The sequence below is a fragment of the Dinoponera quadriceps genome, unplaced genomic scaffold (assembly GCF_001313825.1).
Source record: "Dinoponera quadriceps isolate SergipeBrazil2010 unplaced genomic scaffold, ASM131382v1 scaffold458, whole genome shotgun sequence".
Taxonomy (NCBI): domain Eukaryota; kingdom Metazoa; phylum Arthropoda; class Insecta; order Hymenoptera; family Formicidae; genus Dinoponera; species Dinoponera quadriceps.
The window spans coordinates 1909226-1925778 of record NW_014554796.1 but is presented as its reverse complement, the minus strand read 5'-3'; the positions used below and the strand labels follow the sequence as shown (position 1 = coordinate 1925778).

Genomic DNA, 16553 nt, shown 5'->3' with positions numbered 1-16553 from the left:
ATTGAACGCGATTTGTTTAAAAATGAAGCATTGTTTGAAATGCAAGGCGGAGTCTTATTCTGGATGTAACCGCAGTTTTCACTCGTAAGAAAGTACAAATACGTAACCTCAAATAATTATATGTTATTTTTTCCTACATTTAAAAAAATATGTAAATGTTATAGGCTACCGAAGGATGTAGACGTAAATGGTTGAATATACTTCAACTACCTTTGTATTTTGAAGTGAAAACAGCATATATTTGCAGTGATCATTTTAGCAATGACAGTTTCTTTGAATTGGATGGAGAAAAATGTATAGCTATATCGTCGTTGGCGCGGCAGCCAATCCCAGCGCGTGACTAGAAAGAGACAGGTAGGACACTCGGCATCCATCTCTCTCTTTGCTTCTAAAACTTCCACTTACAGGCTTGTTCTCTCTATTCTTATATCTCTATGGATTTTATATTTAATGACCATTTTACAATGGCCGTAGGAATATGGCAGTTAATGGCTTCTGCCCGCACGATGCTTGGCGCGCGGTAAAAAGCGACGCGATAAACTTTTAGTTTTCCTAATGGAAAAACAGCACGCTCCTTGCCTCGCGGCAAACATTATCGTGTTCTGTGGGCAGAAGCCATAACAGTGAGAAATCGATCGATCACGGTTGAATGTAAAAAGAATAATCGACTGTAATTTTGTTATAACTTCGACAATCAGCAGCGAAACTACTTGAATTGTTTCAAATAACTTTCGAAGAATGACGATAATTTTCCACACTTTGGACACATTCGACACCGAATTTTCAGCGGACTCTGTCGAATGGTGTCCTGTAAAGCCATTTCGGGATGTAGTAGTATGCGGAACTTATCAGTTGACTGAAAACGACGAGAAGGCGATAACGAAGAATGCATTGAAACGACTTGGAAGGATTTATGCGTTCCGTGTGACGGACGACGGGAAATTAACGACGTTACAACGAATAGACGTCCCAGCCGTATTGGACATGAAGTGGCTGCACTGCCGAGATAAGGAGAATAGAATATTGCTCGCAATTGTCAATTCCATCGGATATTTGCAAGTGTATCGACTGATGGGCGATCGAGGCACCGAAATGTTAAAATTAATTGTAGAGCAAAAAATCAGCGATGACGATATCTTGGCGTTATCTTTGGACTGGTCCACAGGAAGATATGTTTCCGACACGCGTATCGCCGATAGCTTACATATCATCGTCAGCGACTCTCGAGGATGGGTATCACATTTCACACTGCTCGGGGATGATTTAATAAGAGACTCGTCGTGGTGCGCGCATGACTTTGAGGCATGGATCGCAGCTTTCGACTACTGGCAAACGAATTCTTTCTATTCTGGTAATGTACAATTTGACAGTATTTGCACCTACCTACCTTACTCAACTATCCTTTTCAAACTGTAATAAGTGAAAATCATCCATAGAAATGCACGAACAACAATGCACGTAAAATTTCAGGAGGCGACGATTGCAAATTTCAAGCTTTCGATAGCAGAATAGGACCTGTGGCTTGCAACAGAGCGCACGGCGCCGGTGTGACTAGCATCCACAGCAACGCTAACGCAGAATTCTCGCTCGTAACCGGAAGGTGAAACAACATTTGAGTACATTAAATTTAAAGTTATTAGAAACTTATCCCATGTGAGAGACTGCAGATCTGCATTTAAAGTTAGATTTCAATATTTTGTTTAAATTTATATAATATATGCGACGTTGTATTCGTAATCACGATTCAGCTGAAGAACACATCTAATTCTAACATCAAATTTGAGTATCTTATCCGAGGCAAATTTCAAGTAACAATTATTAACATAATGAACTATTAAATACAGATCTAAAATCTATATTAATAGTTCATTATTTGAAATTTGTCCCAAAATACTCAGATCTCTGAGTTTTACAGTTAAATCACAAATGTAGTGCCATGTTTATGTCAAAATTCATCTGAAGAACTCGGATCTAAGTTCAGATCTAAATATCTCACAGGAGACAAGTACGATTATCAATAGAAGATCCAAGTAACAACTAATTAATAGTCTTAACTCTTAGACTTGTATTAAGTTTCGGCCAAGGATGACAAATTCCCATGTTAAATTTCTTAACAGTATTTTAACGCCATCTAAAAGTTTGACTTTAAGGCTCAACGACAAATATATACATAGGCCAAGCATTCCCGCCTATAGCAGCAAGCGAAGCCGAAAATTGGCAGTTTGGAATGTAATCGATAAACCAATTCAATGTACGTAACATTAACTATAAATTTTCAATACTAATACCAGAACACAACTCCGTAATATATACGCACATTACAATATTATGCTATTTTAGTCATGTTTTGAAATATTGTTACATCGTAGAAGTAATACTGCAACGTAATATCTTTGCAAAGTCTTTGTAATATCGCATTGCAATATGCAATGTTGCAACAATGTTACTGCGAGCCTTTGTGCTATATGGGAAAGATCAATATGCGCTCACGTTTGCCAGTTAGAAAAAAACTATTATTTTTGATTATCTGAAATAAAAACAAATACAAAAATTGTAATTTATTATATATCAATGGTAAGAGAAAAACCTCATTTTTATGACCAAAATGTGTTTTAATTTTAATAAATTTTTTGCATACTGACTACTACTTTATTATTTACTTGCAGTCGAAAAAGTGTCATGTAGGCTTAATTTAAAGATTAGAGAGCACAATTTAATACGGAGCGCAAAATATTAATAGTAGTTACTTGAAACTTCTCTCAAATTAGACGAACTTAAACCTCTTGCGTTGACATTTAATTGACGTCTGCGCGAGACATATGCGTTTTATTTGATGATACTCGGAGAGAACAAAAGCATACATTACATTACGTGATTTATATTGCCAAAGAAGGGTTGTGGTGGACGGTTTTGATAGTAAAACATTAACGGAGAGCATGATTCCAACGGAAATAATTAATTGACAGGTAGGATTTTTCAATCCTTCCGTTTTATTGCGATTACAGATGTAACATCATATGCGATTCAAATGAATTCAAGTCTCAATTAAAATATTTCACATGAGACAAACTATTAATACGAGCCTAAGAAACTTGGCAATTTCTAACCCTGATTCATAAACCTCTCGACCGAACGTTTCAGTTATGATGAAATTCTGAGATTATGGGACAAAAGGAACTTAAAACGCCCGATGTCGGAGATTGATCTTCGCGGCGGAATCTGGCGCTTGAAGTGGCATCCTTTTTCGCGCCGTTACCTACTCGCTGCTTGCATGTACGGCGGTTTTAAAATTGTCGACTGCGGAAACGAAGAGTCACCGGCGATCGTCAGTGAATACAACGAACATGAAAGCATATCATATGGCTGCGACTGGTCATATTTGGAGAAGGAGAGCATATCTGCTTTAAATATACGCGATTCCAAAGGTGATGTTGGCGCATTGGTAGGCACCTGTTCTTTCTATGATCATGCCTTTAAAATTTCCGCGATTTACTCCTATAACAAAGATTGATCTCTTTAATGCAAATAAAGTCCTATATATTTTATCGTCTACATAGAGATTTTATAAGAATATAAAATTTTTTACACACACAGTAAAATAATTAAGTAAAATTGATGTACCGGTCTCTTTAACCAACATACTTTTTAGTTAGCGAAATATATAAGTTTTAAGTTTGCGAAAGTTACATATAGATATGAATAGTCGTTATTTGAAACTTGCTTCAGATAAAAAGGCCTAGATTTCAATTTAGATGTAAGTCCTTTTTTAGCTGAAGCGTGTTTACAAATGTAACGTCGTATACAGTTTAAATCTAACTGAATTCGAACACCCGACTGGCGCATGCTAAAGGCTATTGTACATGAAGCACTTATTTCAATAAAGAAATATAAGCTGCGACTGCATATACGTCCGCGAGCGAAAAGATTTCGCGCGTGCGAAGAACACCTCGACCAGACATTCGCCGATAAGAGGGACAGGGTGTCGTCCAACAAAAGGGTTAAACGCGAGAGATCATCGCGTAACGACGACCCTAAATCGCGAGATATACGAAAAGAAAGAAACAAAGTTGGGCGCCTATCTTAGGATATCCTACGGTTATTGCGACGTCCCCCAAAAAATGATGTCTATAGGACGTTTCTCAGATAAAGTGTGGGTCGATATATTTGTTGTTTTGTTGGCAAAATCCACTCGTTTCCTGCTGCATTTCTGCCAACGCTAGCTGAAATGGCAAACCATGCTCAATTACTGTCGGGGTTTTGTTAATATCCAGCATGCTGTTTGCGATATGTACTACTTTTAGCCATTTAGGAATATATAATCGTTATGATATTTTAGTTATATAACTTTTTATTTTCAAATCCCGGAAAAAAATGATTACATATGACTATATATAATTACATACAATCATATGTGAATTTTGTCATATATGGTTACATATATGTCTATACGAAAAGAAATGATGTTGTCATTTAATTAAATGTCGATATTATATGTTGTCAGAAGCGCAAGTAGCCAAAAGCATTTACTTTGAGTGTATTTGCGTATAATTTGTGAATAACAATATTTTTTCGTTGTGGACATGTATGATTATACGTAGTCATAGATGGGCAAATTTCATATATGATCTTTTTTTTAATAGCAGCAACTGAATGTATTGATTTGGAATAATTAAACATCTAATAATAATATTGTCTCGTTATTCAGCAGAATATACATTAATTATTTCATCGTCAAAGTGTGCTTATATATATATATATCATTGTAATTTGATACTTTTTGTGTGATGGCCTTTAGTGTGCACTAATGCGTGCAATGCGAATGATCGAATTTGCTGTAATTCTAAATTCAAATCTGAACATCATGAAATTTCAAATAAGGAATTTTGTTGATTTTCCACTGTAAATATCGTCTATGCAGCCGCAATTTTCACATATAATCTGCTCGAATTATCCATCCTACTGCTATCCTATTTTTCCAACGTAACGTTCTACTCGTAGTTCAGGGCGGTAGCTGCGAGATGGCAGGTCGAGCGCAGCGCGAGCTGCATTTCACTGCGGACGGTTCGATAAAAATCAGTCGTCGTCGCTCGGCTGCTTCGCAGGGGGCTATTTTGGCAGTTTTCGTCGTATTCAGTGCTCGCATTGTATTCGTGACTTGAGTGGTGAAGAAGGACTGAAGTGACGGTGAGTAAACCTCAGATCTTCCACACCCTTCCCCACAACGAGTAGGAAGAGGTGGCAACGTTTTACGTTTTCCTAAGCGAATTAGGACGTTCCAGGATCAGCTGGTGGCTGCGCGTTGCACGGTTTCCTGTGGAATGACCTAGAAGCGATTTGGCGCGTGTCCTCGCTTCGATAGATCGTCGCGGCAAAACCAACCGAGCCGAGGTCAGATGTGTTTCGGCCGCGTTACTCGCGTGTAATTATCCGACGTTTCTTCCGTCGACCGAACTTCCTCGTTTGCTCTCGAGCGGAACAACACTGTATGTCGCGACCTTTTTTGTCTCGGCGAGAGACGAAGAACCTCGGTGCGACATAGCTAAACACGCCGTCTGTGTATGGAGTGTCACATGAGAAACTTTCGAGATGCTTTAGAATAGCACGATTTTACGCATTCAGATAGTTTTATGTCGATTTCTATATGTACAATTCAGTTATTAATCGTACTATTTTTCTCCATGTACAAGAAAGTTATCATCAGAACTCGACGAATTTTATGTCTATACTTAAGCGAATTGTGCAGTTTGTAATGTCACGTCAACGTATATTATCAGCGATTTGTACCAACATTCAGTTTGATGTTTTAATTGACGATGTATTGTCGTTAGAATCAGTTTTGGTGTATGATATAAAGCCAAGCTCTATACGATGTAGACGAACGTTGGAAATTATTTTTATCATATACGTTGTACTATGTTATTATATTACTTTTGTTATATTATTACATTATGTTACATTTGCTCAACATTCGCCTACGTTACATTTGCCATATTGTGTAAAGCCGGCTTAAGAGAACGCATATGAAAAAATAACATATAAAATTCATTTAATTGCGCGATAAAAAGGTTTGGAATAAAGATCCGAGCAACACAAATTGGTTGGCTAACCATTTGTCAATGTTAGTTGGGCAACGGGTTGCCAAATATGCTGCTCGAAGAAACGAGCATGCGTATTTTTCCACATCTCCTTCGAGATGCTCCTTCTGTTCGCTTAGACTTTCGCGATTTTGACAGTCTTTCACACAATGTGACAGTTTTACGGGCTGTACTTTTCAATTTCCGATGTCGATCGCGCTCCTCGACGGATTACATCCTCGCGCTTCAATCTGTATTTCGTCGTATCGATCCCTTGACGACACTCGTATTCTTGGAAGGACGAGAAGCTACATTTGTCATTTATCAACGTGAAGAATATTTTTTTCATTGAAATTTGAATATATAGACAGAAAAGTTGGGAAACATTTTTTTTATGTTTCGCAACGCATCCAATAGAATTCCCTGAGAAACAAATTCTCCTATTGGGATATATTGCAAAAAATGACCTTTCTGTCTACTATTACATGTTTCGACGCAAAAATATGCGCGTATGAATTCGGTCCACCGGACCCCATAGTCTGGTGCTTCAGAGTTAATTTCCGCCGTGTATGTGTGTGTGTGTGTGCACGCTGAGGCGAGCCGCACTGAACGTAGTGATTTATTCTCGATTACTTCGTTACAACACGATGATCGACTTAGCACGCGAATCAGATTCTCTCATCCTTGTCGATGTGAGAGAGAGAGAGAGAAAAAGAGAGAGACGTGTCAGTGCTGCTTCGGCAGGGGCGTTGTCCTCTCGTCGTCATCATTTGTACAGTAGTGAACAAAAAGGTTGTTACACATTTTTTTGATATAAGTCTCTCTGAACTCATCCCGTGTCCAATAGGAGAATTAGTTTTTTAGTTATTCTCAGGAAATACATTCTCCTATTGGATATGAAATGCGTTGCGAAATTCGTAAAAAATAAAATGTGTAAGAAACTTTTTGTTTACTATTCGTTCGTGCGACTGTCCTCCGCGTATGTTCTTGAAAAGGAAGAAAAAATAAAAGAATCAGATTAGGGGATGAGCATGAATATACAGAGCAATCTGAAAATATGATGATGGATCAAATTAATATCATAATCAGGAAAGTTCTTTAATACAATATATGAACTGAGTGTTTACAATATCTACTACATCGAGCGCAAAAGATCGTGGGGGCAGCGTAGCGAACTGCCTTCGAGCATTTCGAAAAGATCTTATTACATGTATAATATCACGTTACATTGTGAGAGTCACGCGAACGAAAACACCGTTGCTATACAGGCGAGCCGGATTTTAAAGTAAGCACGAATTTTACCGAATCGGTAGCAACGATTCCGCGCGAGACCGAATATCAAAGGGCTGTCTTCCTAACGCTCGCGAACCTTGATTTTCAGCGTGGAATGATAAATGGTGGCCACCAGCAGCATGGTATATGAGGAGATAGTCGGTATACGGGGCAGCTGACCTCAGCCGCCGCGCACGCTTTTCACGCGCGAGATGCCCCACAATCTAAATTCAGCTTCCACAAACTCCGCCAATACGAATCATCAAGCCTATCCCCATCAGCCATACCATCGAGACAACACAGATGGACTCCAGCCCGAAGTATGTGATACATTTATCTTTGCACAGGTAAAATAGCTGCGCAAGTAATATTACAAGAATTTGTAGCTAGCTGGCTCGTTTTGCAGAAAGAGCCGGTGGAGTTCGATACGTCGCACCTGCGTGGTGCGCCAACGGAGGTCGAGGCATTGGTGCACAACATCAAGGAGGTCGCCCAGCAGTTTCTCTATCACTGGCGAACGTTCCCCATCGTCCTGCCGCTGCCGTTGTCCTCATGCACGGAGGGTGAGGACACACTGGCACGCAAGAAATACCACTTGAGGGATCTTTTTGTAGCACCCAGCTTCGACGAGCTGGACGCCGTCGCCATGGACAGCAAGGGCGAGCCTAGAAGACTGACTAACAAGCAACTGGAGAGCATTCGAGAACGGGGGTAGGTTGTTTCGCTCAAGATCGTTAGCTGTTGAGTGTAATCATAGCGACACGGTAGACAGTAGAGAAATGTAATGGACGAGCGTATATACGCTGAGAAATACCAAAATTGCTCCAACCATCGACTGCTTGTTATTTCTCGGATATTTTCACTTATCCTTTCTTAAAGTAATTATTGCATTATTACGTGTTTTAGTACTATATATAAGCTCGTTCTCAGCAGGTTTTATTGTTAGCCATCGATTTGGAGATCGTTAAATACGATCGTTAAAAAGCGATGTTATCCCGAACGAAAAGTGAGCTTTCTGTATCGTGCTCGCAAACATACAGTGCAAAATAAAGCGATCGTCTCGTATATCTCATGTGTTAATAACGATTTCTGTAAAGCTTACACAAGGATAAATATGGAAAGCCGAAGAAGCTGAATGCCACTCAGTTGGAGAGCATTCGAAGATGCGGGTACGTGACATACCAGCGACTTAAATGTGTTAAAAACAGCGTAAACAAATAACCGAATAGGTGAAGTTATACTACGACCTCGAAACTAACTAATGACACGTGCGATATTATCGTTCACCGCATGATTCGCACCGCTGCTATTATTAATGCTATTTTAAATTCGAACGATCATTTACAGAAGAGTCGGAGAGAAAGAAACACGAATTATCGTACAATTACTCGCGCGATTGGAGTTTGGTGTAATGTATCTAACGCGTGCTCATCACGATTGTCGCATGGCACTCGATTTGTAAATAATCATATTCCCAGGTATTCTTTATTTTTAGTTTAGATTGGGCTTATATATATGAATAATCGCTATGTGTAAAAAAGAAAGAAACTATGAGCTTGATCGTCAAAGAGGTTGATTATAGTCGGGCAGGTACAGCACAGATTAGCAACGCTGTTGAGTAAACGTCTCTTTGATGAAATTAGCAAGCGAGTGAACCTATCGTCGTGTAATTTCCCGGGAAAAATGATTATATATGAATTTTGTCCATATATAATTATATATATATACATATATCCTACATTTCTAAAAAAATATTGTTATACGATGTAAACACTCAATTAAAATATTTCTTTTACTTTTCATTCAACAATATTTTTTTCGTATGTGCACATGTAGAGACAAAATTAATTACATATGACTATATATAATTATACATGATTATATATAATCTTTGTTCTCAGGTTGTTATAACGCTATCCTTATTTGTTGAGGAGAAATACTGCCGGAATTATTTTCTTAGATTATACGGCGCTTTGTATGATTTTGGCCGTCACAAATCGCATCTCAATCATTCTGGCGGCACGCGTGAATGATGGACGATTCTTCTTGCAGAGAGTTCGAAGTGGATTCGATCAATTTCGCCGGGCAGACTCATCGATGGCGATTGAGCAGTCTTCTGCAGCGCGGCCGAGACAGAAGGCGGGACACGTTGCTCAGTGATCTTGCTCTGGCGACCAGATTTCTCGTGGTTACGGCAAAAGCTAGATTAGTTTCCCATTGCTTCAGTATTTCGCAGTCTCTCAAAGCCTTACTGACGGGACTATTACGACTTCTCGGTGAGTTCTGTATCCTTTATGCGCATCTGTATTATCCGCATCATATATACATGCACGTTTGCATACATACCCTTTGCAGACATTATAATTGGCGTGCCGTCGCTCCAGGCACACAATCTAGACGCTAAAATTCGGGAGGAACGTTGTCGGTATCTGGTGGCGGAATTGGTCTGCAGGGTAAGACGTTTATCTTTGTCGTCGACTCGGTTCTTTGCTCACATTACTTTGAAAATCTTGACCGAAACTCTGAAAAATGAGTTTTTATATATAGAAAAAAAAAAGCTCGGCTATCGCGCTGCAGAAAGTCAGAATGGCGTCTAATAGAATATGAACCAACTGCGTAAACGTAGTTCCGAGGATAAAGAAACGTTTAGAATAGCCAAAGCGAAGCGTGGTGATTCCCTCACCCATAATTCGGTGCAATATTGTCAGACATAGTCAAATGTGAAAGTGAAGTGTGTTGCGTATTCGAGCTAGGGATGCTAATTTCGATACACTGGAAATAAAGCGAAACCTATATGCGAAAAATTTTAGCAAATTGTAAAATTATTTTTCGTTTTTCGGATAAAGTCTTCGCCTACATTAACGCGTATATTGCAATTATGTAAGAGAATGTGTAGCAGTCAGTAACTAGTATTAACGTATTTACAGTAAAAGGTACAGGAGGACTCGAGAAAAGACGATCTTTATGTATAAGAACGGGCTATGAAGAAGCCTTATAGCGCGCACTAAAATACGCGATTTTGGATCGCGTGAATGCACTGATAATTTTTCTCGCTCTCACGTTCCAGCCGGAATATGAAGATTCTCTGGAATTGCTTTGCGGATTTATACGTAAACAACTTCGTCGGGCGACCACGGAGAAGTTCGAGGTGGAGAGAGAATCGTCTCAGTTACTGCCCGTTTCGATTCCCTTCGTATTTGGCACACCCGGCGGAGCAGCGGTTGATCTCAGATTATTCAGCAGGGACATCATCAGGAAGGCTCTGCCGACACTCGTCGCGATTCTGGAGAGAGAGACAAGAGGCTGGTTTCTTCATTTTCGAGAAAGACTGATATCAGAACTGAGAGCGCAAAAGAAGCCGGACGAGGAGATAGAACGAGTGAGGAATGCTTACATTCAAGTTGTGCAAATGGTGTCGATGCTCAACGTTTATTTGTTATTCAGGAAGTTAATGAAGCGGTAATGCACGAGTACCTGCAGAGAGTGTACTCGAATATCCTGTCGCATCCGGATATACTTGCGTTAGGCGAAGGGATCGCTCATCTGCTGGTTCAACAAGCGCAATCGGTCGTGTTGATGCACCGAGCAGTGGAGAATGTGCAACGGAAACTATCACAAACCAAAGAATCTCTGCGACACCGTATGGAAAGCGAACATCCAGTTTTGTCACGAATACGGCCATGGATGCGAGATCGCATGAGGGAGGCTGAGGAGAACTTTATAGAAGAGTGCGAGTGGAGCGCACACGAGGAAGCCCTCGTGCTTTGCAGTAGTCAGAATCTCCAACAGACTATATATTTCCTTAACCGTGATCTGACTTTCATGAAAGAGGTATATAACGCGCTTCGTTCTAGTTTTCAATTATTTGCTTCAGTTTTTTTTTCATCCAGACCGAATTATTTTACAGCGAGAACCAGTTCTTCTAAAAGAACTGCGAAAGGTGAAAACTCCAACGAGAACTTTCCAATGGCCAACGCAAATTTGGCTACCAAAGAATTGGATAATACGACGTAATTTCCAGGGTCAGTCCGAGATCATTCCAACCGTATTGAGTAATACTCCGACTTCCATTACGACACCTCGTGCTGATCCCAGCCAACCGGTCTTCTTGGTCGAGAGAGAGATTTTGCACACCACCACAACAAGGTATTAATCAAGGTTGTTAGTATATAAATTCTTGTATATTTGACGTCTTTATCCTCCTCATAAAGGTGGCCGATGTGGCGTTGGATCAATTACATCGCCAGGACATGGTGTTGGACATGGAATGCGATGTTTTTGTTGGGCGTAGCTGTACCGTGGTGCAGTCCGGTCTCCATACGTGCTCTATTGCTGGTACAGCCGTTTACCCCCGATCTGGAATTGAGTCAACTAAACGGAACGCTGTTTCCGAGAAAGTCGTCGCAGATGCCCACTCTCTGTTCTCGATTGATAGCGCTTTGGAGGCACATCAGTAAAAGTCGAACGCATTTTGAGACTGAACCGGATACCGGTGAGTGCTTCTTCCTCACAGGTTCACAGTTGTGCTCGGGGCAATGTTCATTATGAAAATGTTCTCCTCCTAGGATTCATTGGCAAGGGTATGACCAGACATTTAAACAGGCTGTGGAATTATGGTGCGAAGGGTTTCCTGGGCACGCTCATCATACTGTTTGTGTTTCCTGTGGCATGCATTTTGGCGAGCGTCGCGTCGCTGATTGTCGCCTTGACCGCGGTTTTGTGGTTAGTTTCCCACTTGAGGATCATTCTTCAGCCATTGTATCACCCTGACGAGGGAGTCATCATGGGTCTGGGAGGACAAGACAGACACATATATCCGCGGCTTTCAAAGCGTATATCGTACTGTCGAGAATGTCTAACACAGTAGGATCATTTGGGTCGATACGCACGAACCAACCCCACCTCGTGGGGTCGTCCCCTTCGTGGCCCTTCTCGGTCTTGGCAGACTGAAAAGTTTCCCAGCGAAAGCTGGCGAACGGCAGGATGCCGCCTCCCCTTCTCGGCATGGTGAGCGGTTGGTTCGAGGCGAATCTCCACCGCTTGAATCCTGAAAAGTCTAATCTTCCCGTCGTCTAGCTCCCCACGTTCCTCTCTAAATTAGAATCAATGTGAGCGGCTACATCGCTCATCCTTCCCGTTATTTTATACTTGTCGGCTCTTTCAGGATGCCTCTGATCACGTTGACGCTGCACGCATTTATGGCTCTCATCATGGATTTGGACAGTCCTGAGCCGAGTCGTAATCGATATCTCGTAGTAATGGAAGCATTAGTGTGGAATATTGGTATTCAGGGATGCTTGCAGCCTATAGCAGCGGTACTCGTAGCCGTCATCCTATGCCCCGTTATATCATTCGTGATACTTACAAGTAAGTCAGACGTTCTATCGGTAGAAAATTACTTAGAAGCGCGTTTGAAATTAATCAACTCCGCAGTTGCTGTGATACGTTATTGGATCGGAGTACTCTGGGATACGGTCATGTTCCATCTAGTGATCAAAAACAGGGGTCGGATACCGGCGAGCGATAGCTTCGTTGTAAAAAGAATAGCCGGGCCAGGGCTAGCTTCGGATTATTATTATCAAGTGAGTGTCGATTAAAATTATTCTCGCGAGAGGTGAAATCTAATAAAGCAAACTATTTTGCAACCATACAGATAAAAGCGGAACAAGCATTAGCTGCTTTCGAAGCGAAATTAGAACTGGACGAATTGCTGGCTTTCCAACAAGAAACGGAGAGATTAATTACTCAACCACAGAGAGATTTTACTCAGTTTGTGGAGGCCTGTTTCGGACCGTTCGCCGCTAGTCTCGCCAAGACGAAAGATCCGTATAAATCGTTAGAAAAGGAAGCCAAAGATTTAATTGCCGTGCTACACGAGAAATTAGATCGACGAAGAAAAAATCTACAGACGGGTCTCGGCGTCGCAGTGAGGAGTAAGATCAAGTTGGCTACCTTTGACTTAAAGGTAACTGTTTTAACATTTCATAACACTGTTGGACAAATCACGCGCTAAATGCTCATTGAATTTTCGGATGTAATTGATTTGTTCTCTCAAGTCTCGATTAAATCTGAAAGTATGGATTAAAAACCAAGGGCTCATTAAGTACTCAGTGGGCAGTTGTAGTGCTGAACCCAAGCGAATCAATTTCAGTCTGCTCTCTTTAATTGAACTAAGTTGTACTTTCTATTTTTGGAGTAACAAATATATAGGCTATTCCTCTCGCTATTAATCCGTCCTTCTTTGATAATGTCATTTACGCTTTTAACCTATCTTTTCTCATGATTTCTATTACCTTAATTTTACGGCTATTTATTAAAATTGTTCCGATTAAAGTAAAGCGTCTTTGCATTTTGTCGTTTCCGAATGTCTTCTAACGTCCGAACTAACGGAAATTCGGGGCTAGACCGATCATCACAATGTACAAAAGATTCCGAGGTCAACGTTCTGTTTTCTACTCCTGCACTGGCTGAAATAAGTTTGAGCGAGACAAGTATATTTTGTTTCTCTCTAACCTATTACACCAGTTCAGGGCTAGCAAGAGCAGGAAACAGACCGCCGCGCGAGACCTGCATGAAGCGTGAGCTGTATCTATCGAAATACTTCGGTTTGTAATTTCAGGACTATATTTTCCATGAGTTTTACTATCGATTTATGGAAAAAAAAAAGAAAATTTCGAGTTTGTAAAGGCTACCACCTTAAGAAGCTCTCTGTATAAACATTGGAGAGAAAATAAAAACTCCGGTTAAAAAGAAAAAGCCCTTCTTCACATTGAAGCACATCAATATATGTTTACAGGTGGTCATACAGCAGGGCGCGCTGATGCTGGAACGTCTTTATCCTACTCACGTATTCGCGAGACTGCCCGGGAACGAGGAGGATTTCTGGGAGAACAAAGGCTTGGCGGTATGCGACTGGGCGGGCTTGGCCGGGCTTATGTATGCCGACATCTTCAGTCTAGACTTCCTGCAACCGCTCGACGATGCGGATACCAAGTTCAAATTAGAGTCACACCCGGGAGTCGATCTGTCGCGATACACAGGCATAGTGCATAGTACCGAGCTTGGTGGCATTAACGGGCCTGACTTACTCGGCGCTGTTTACGCGCCGCGTGGAAATATTCAAGTTCACAGTCCGTACCTAGAGGTGTCGGCTTTTAATCCGAGAGCTAAGCAAGCCAGCAACAGTAGAAAGTCCGACAAGCGTTGGTAATTGTCTAAAGTCAATTGAAATTTGCCGGATTGTAAAGCTGCTTTCTCGTAACACGTGGTGATTCTTCACAGCGACACCAGTGGCCTATTAACGTCTACGAAGATCCGCAGGCGTACTATGACTACGAATAACAGCACGGAAGGAGGACGCTGGCAACCGTGGAAACGACAAATTCGTCCGTACAGCGCGGAGAAGCTGGTAATTCCTCTGCCGATTCCGCATCCGGCTCATATAGCAGTCACCATTCATAACCGCGACTCGGAGGATCCGATACCTCTTGACTCCGAACTGTGTCAGAATATTTTGCGAGCCATCGAGGAGTCTCCTGGCGAGATGGCAACGGAATGCGTCGGCCGGTACCGGGGCGGCGGCGGTGATTCCAGTTTCGACTCGGTCGCGTCACAATCGTCGGTCTCCATTGAAACCGGCCTGGACAAAGAAAACGAGAATGCTCAGGAAACGCAGCCGACTGCTAAGAAAGAAGGCGAAACTTACCACTGGACCCTCTCGAACTGGGGCGGTGGCGTGACACGAAGACGGAACAACTCTGGATCGATCAAAGTTGACCTGGCATCTCCGGAAGACGTCACCCTCGACACAGATACCACCAGAGTGATGTTCAGCACGTATGGAACTACCGTCTAAATTAAAATCCGCCGTTATATCGAGTGAATCGCTATCACCGACATATTTATACTATACGTGAAATACTACAGAGTAGAGTTGCAACTTTAGTGAATACCTGATTTTAGGGCCTTACCCTTTGCCATCACAGATAAAGTCATGCGATGCTAAAGTTGCAAAATCTACTTTCGAGTAAAAGCAACGGGCTTATTAAATTATTAATCGATATAAGAAAGAAAGCAATTAAGAATTTACTAGTAAATTCTTAATTTTAATTAGAAATGTAAATTCGAAACACTTGAAGATAATACATCGACAAATAAGTACTATCGAATCTCGAATCTCAGTAATTTGCGGTTATTATTAATACTGAGACAAAATGTAATCCATTTCTGTTGTATCGAAATTTTATCTGAAAAAGTCTATTATAAATATTACTTGTCGAGTTTATGTCGACAACGGAGTTCGTGTAAGGGTCTTCAGATTCGAATTATTAAAATGAAAGATATAAAGTGACTAAGATTCAAAGATTTCGCTATAACGAAGTCGCGACTTTTAAAATTATTATAAGAAAGAAGATTATAGAGAGAAAACGAAATATATATTCCAAATTTTAGTGCAACCAGACTAGAAGACAACCTCTCCTTAACGTTGCGTTAAGAGGAAAATGCGACATTCATATTAACATATATACTGTATATAGATAGTTAATTGTATAAATAAAACTTGTTAATCTAATATTAGTCTGGATAAATTTTCCGTTATTCACGGTATACTAACGGCAAACAGCTCGTCGCGTATAAAAAAAAAAGTTATGCTTACGATCACGCTCTTATTTAACGTATTCATATAACGTATACACTACATAGACACTAATAGGATGTGCTTACTACAATAATTTCATCCGAGTCGATCATAAAATTGTAATCCTTATAACTTGTAAGAGCGATTGACGCAACCGATTACGTCTTACGTATAATTTAACGATGTATAATATAAATTCCCGGGAAAAGAGATAATATATGAAATTTGCTTATGTATGACCATATATAACCATGTATCATCATATATGTCCACAACGATAAAATACTGTTGTATACAAATTATATGCAAATACAATCGAAGTAAATGTTTCTTGTTACTTATGCTTCTGACAGCACATGATGTTGATAAATGACATAACATCATTTTTTTCATATAGACATATATGATCATATATGTGATCGGATATGTGGGCAAAATCCATATATGATTTTATATAATTATATATAATAATATGTATTAATCACGTTTTTCCCGGTTGATTATATTACCGAATATAACTCTTGTATAATTCGTTTCGAGATCGGATACGTATATTTAACGTTTAACTT

At 40.4% G+C, this 16553-nt stretch overlaps 2 protein-coding genes across 11 annotated transcripts; both read left to right on the top strand.

The window, feature by feature from the left end:
• Positions 1-429: 429 nt before the first annotated feature.
• On the top strand, positions 430-3552 carry LOC106741941 (diphthine methyltransferase). 7 transcript variants are annotated; one of them, XM_014614396.1, is made up of 4 exons: positions 430-1351; positions 1471-1600; positions 2118-2251; positions 2667-2861. In XM_014614396.1, exons 1-4 carry the CDS (start codon positions 739-741, stop codon positions 2735-2737), a joined length of 948 nt encoding a protein of 315 aa, XP_014469882.1. In that variant the 5' UTR covers positions 430-738; the 3' UTR covers positions 2738-2861. The 7 variants fall into 7 exon arrangements, with proteins under 7 accessions (XP_014469882.1, XP_014469884.1, XP_014469883.1 ...); XM_014614398.1 differs by having other exon boundaries at positions 431-1351; positions 2151-2251; XM_014614397.1 differs by having other exon boundaries at positions 431-1351; positions 2139-2251.
• Positions 3553-4000: 448 nt separating this feature from the next.
• On the top strand, positions 4001-16310 carry LOC106741940. Of its 4 annotated transcripts, none has more exons than XM_014614391.1 (17): positions 4001-5184; positions 5280-5388; positions 7456-7666; positions 7753-8057; positions 8444-8515; positions 9399-9622; positions 9702-9799; positions 10414-10725; positions 10791-11177; positions 11254-11492; positions 11558-11838; positions 11912-12068; positions 12511-12713; positions 12780-12928; positions 13000-13311; positions 14143-14552; positions 14628-16310. In XM_014614391.1, exons 3-17 carry the CDS (start codon positions 7559-7561, stop codon positions 15199-15201), a joined length of 3831 nt encoding a protein of 1276 aa, XP_014469877.1. In that variant the 5' UTR covers positions 4001-5184; positions 5280-5388; positions 7456-7558; the 3' UTR covers positions 15202-16310. The 4 variants fall into 4 exon arrangements, with proteins under 4 accessions (XP_014469877.1, XP_014469879.1, XP_014469876.1 ...); XM_014614393.1 differs by having other exon boundaries at positions 5270-5388; XM_014614390.1 differs by lacking the exon at positions 5280-5388.
• Positions 16311-16553: the final 243 nt, after the last annotated feature.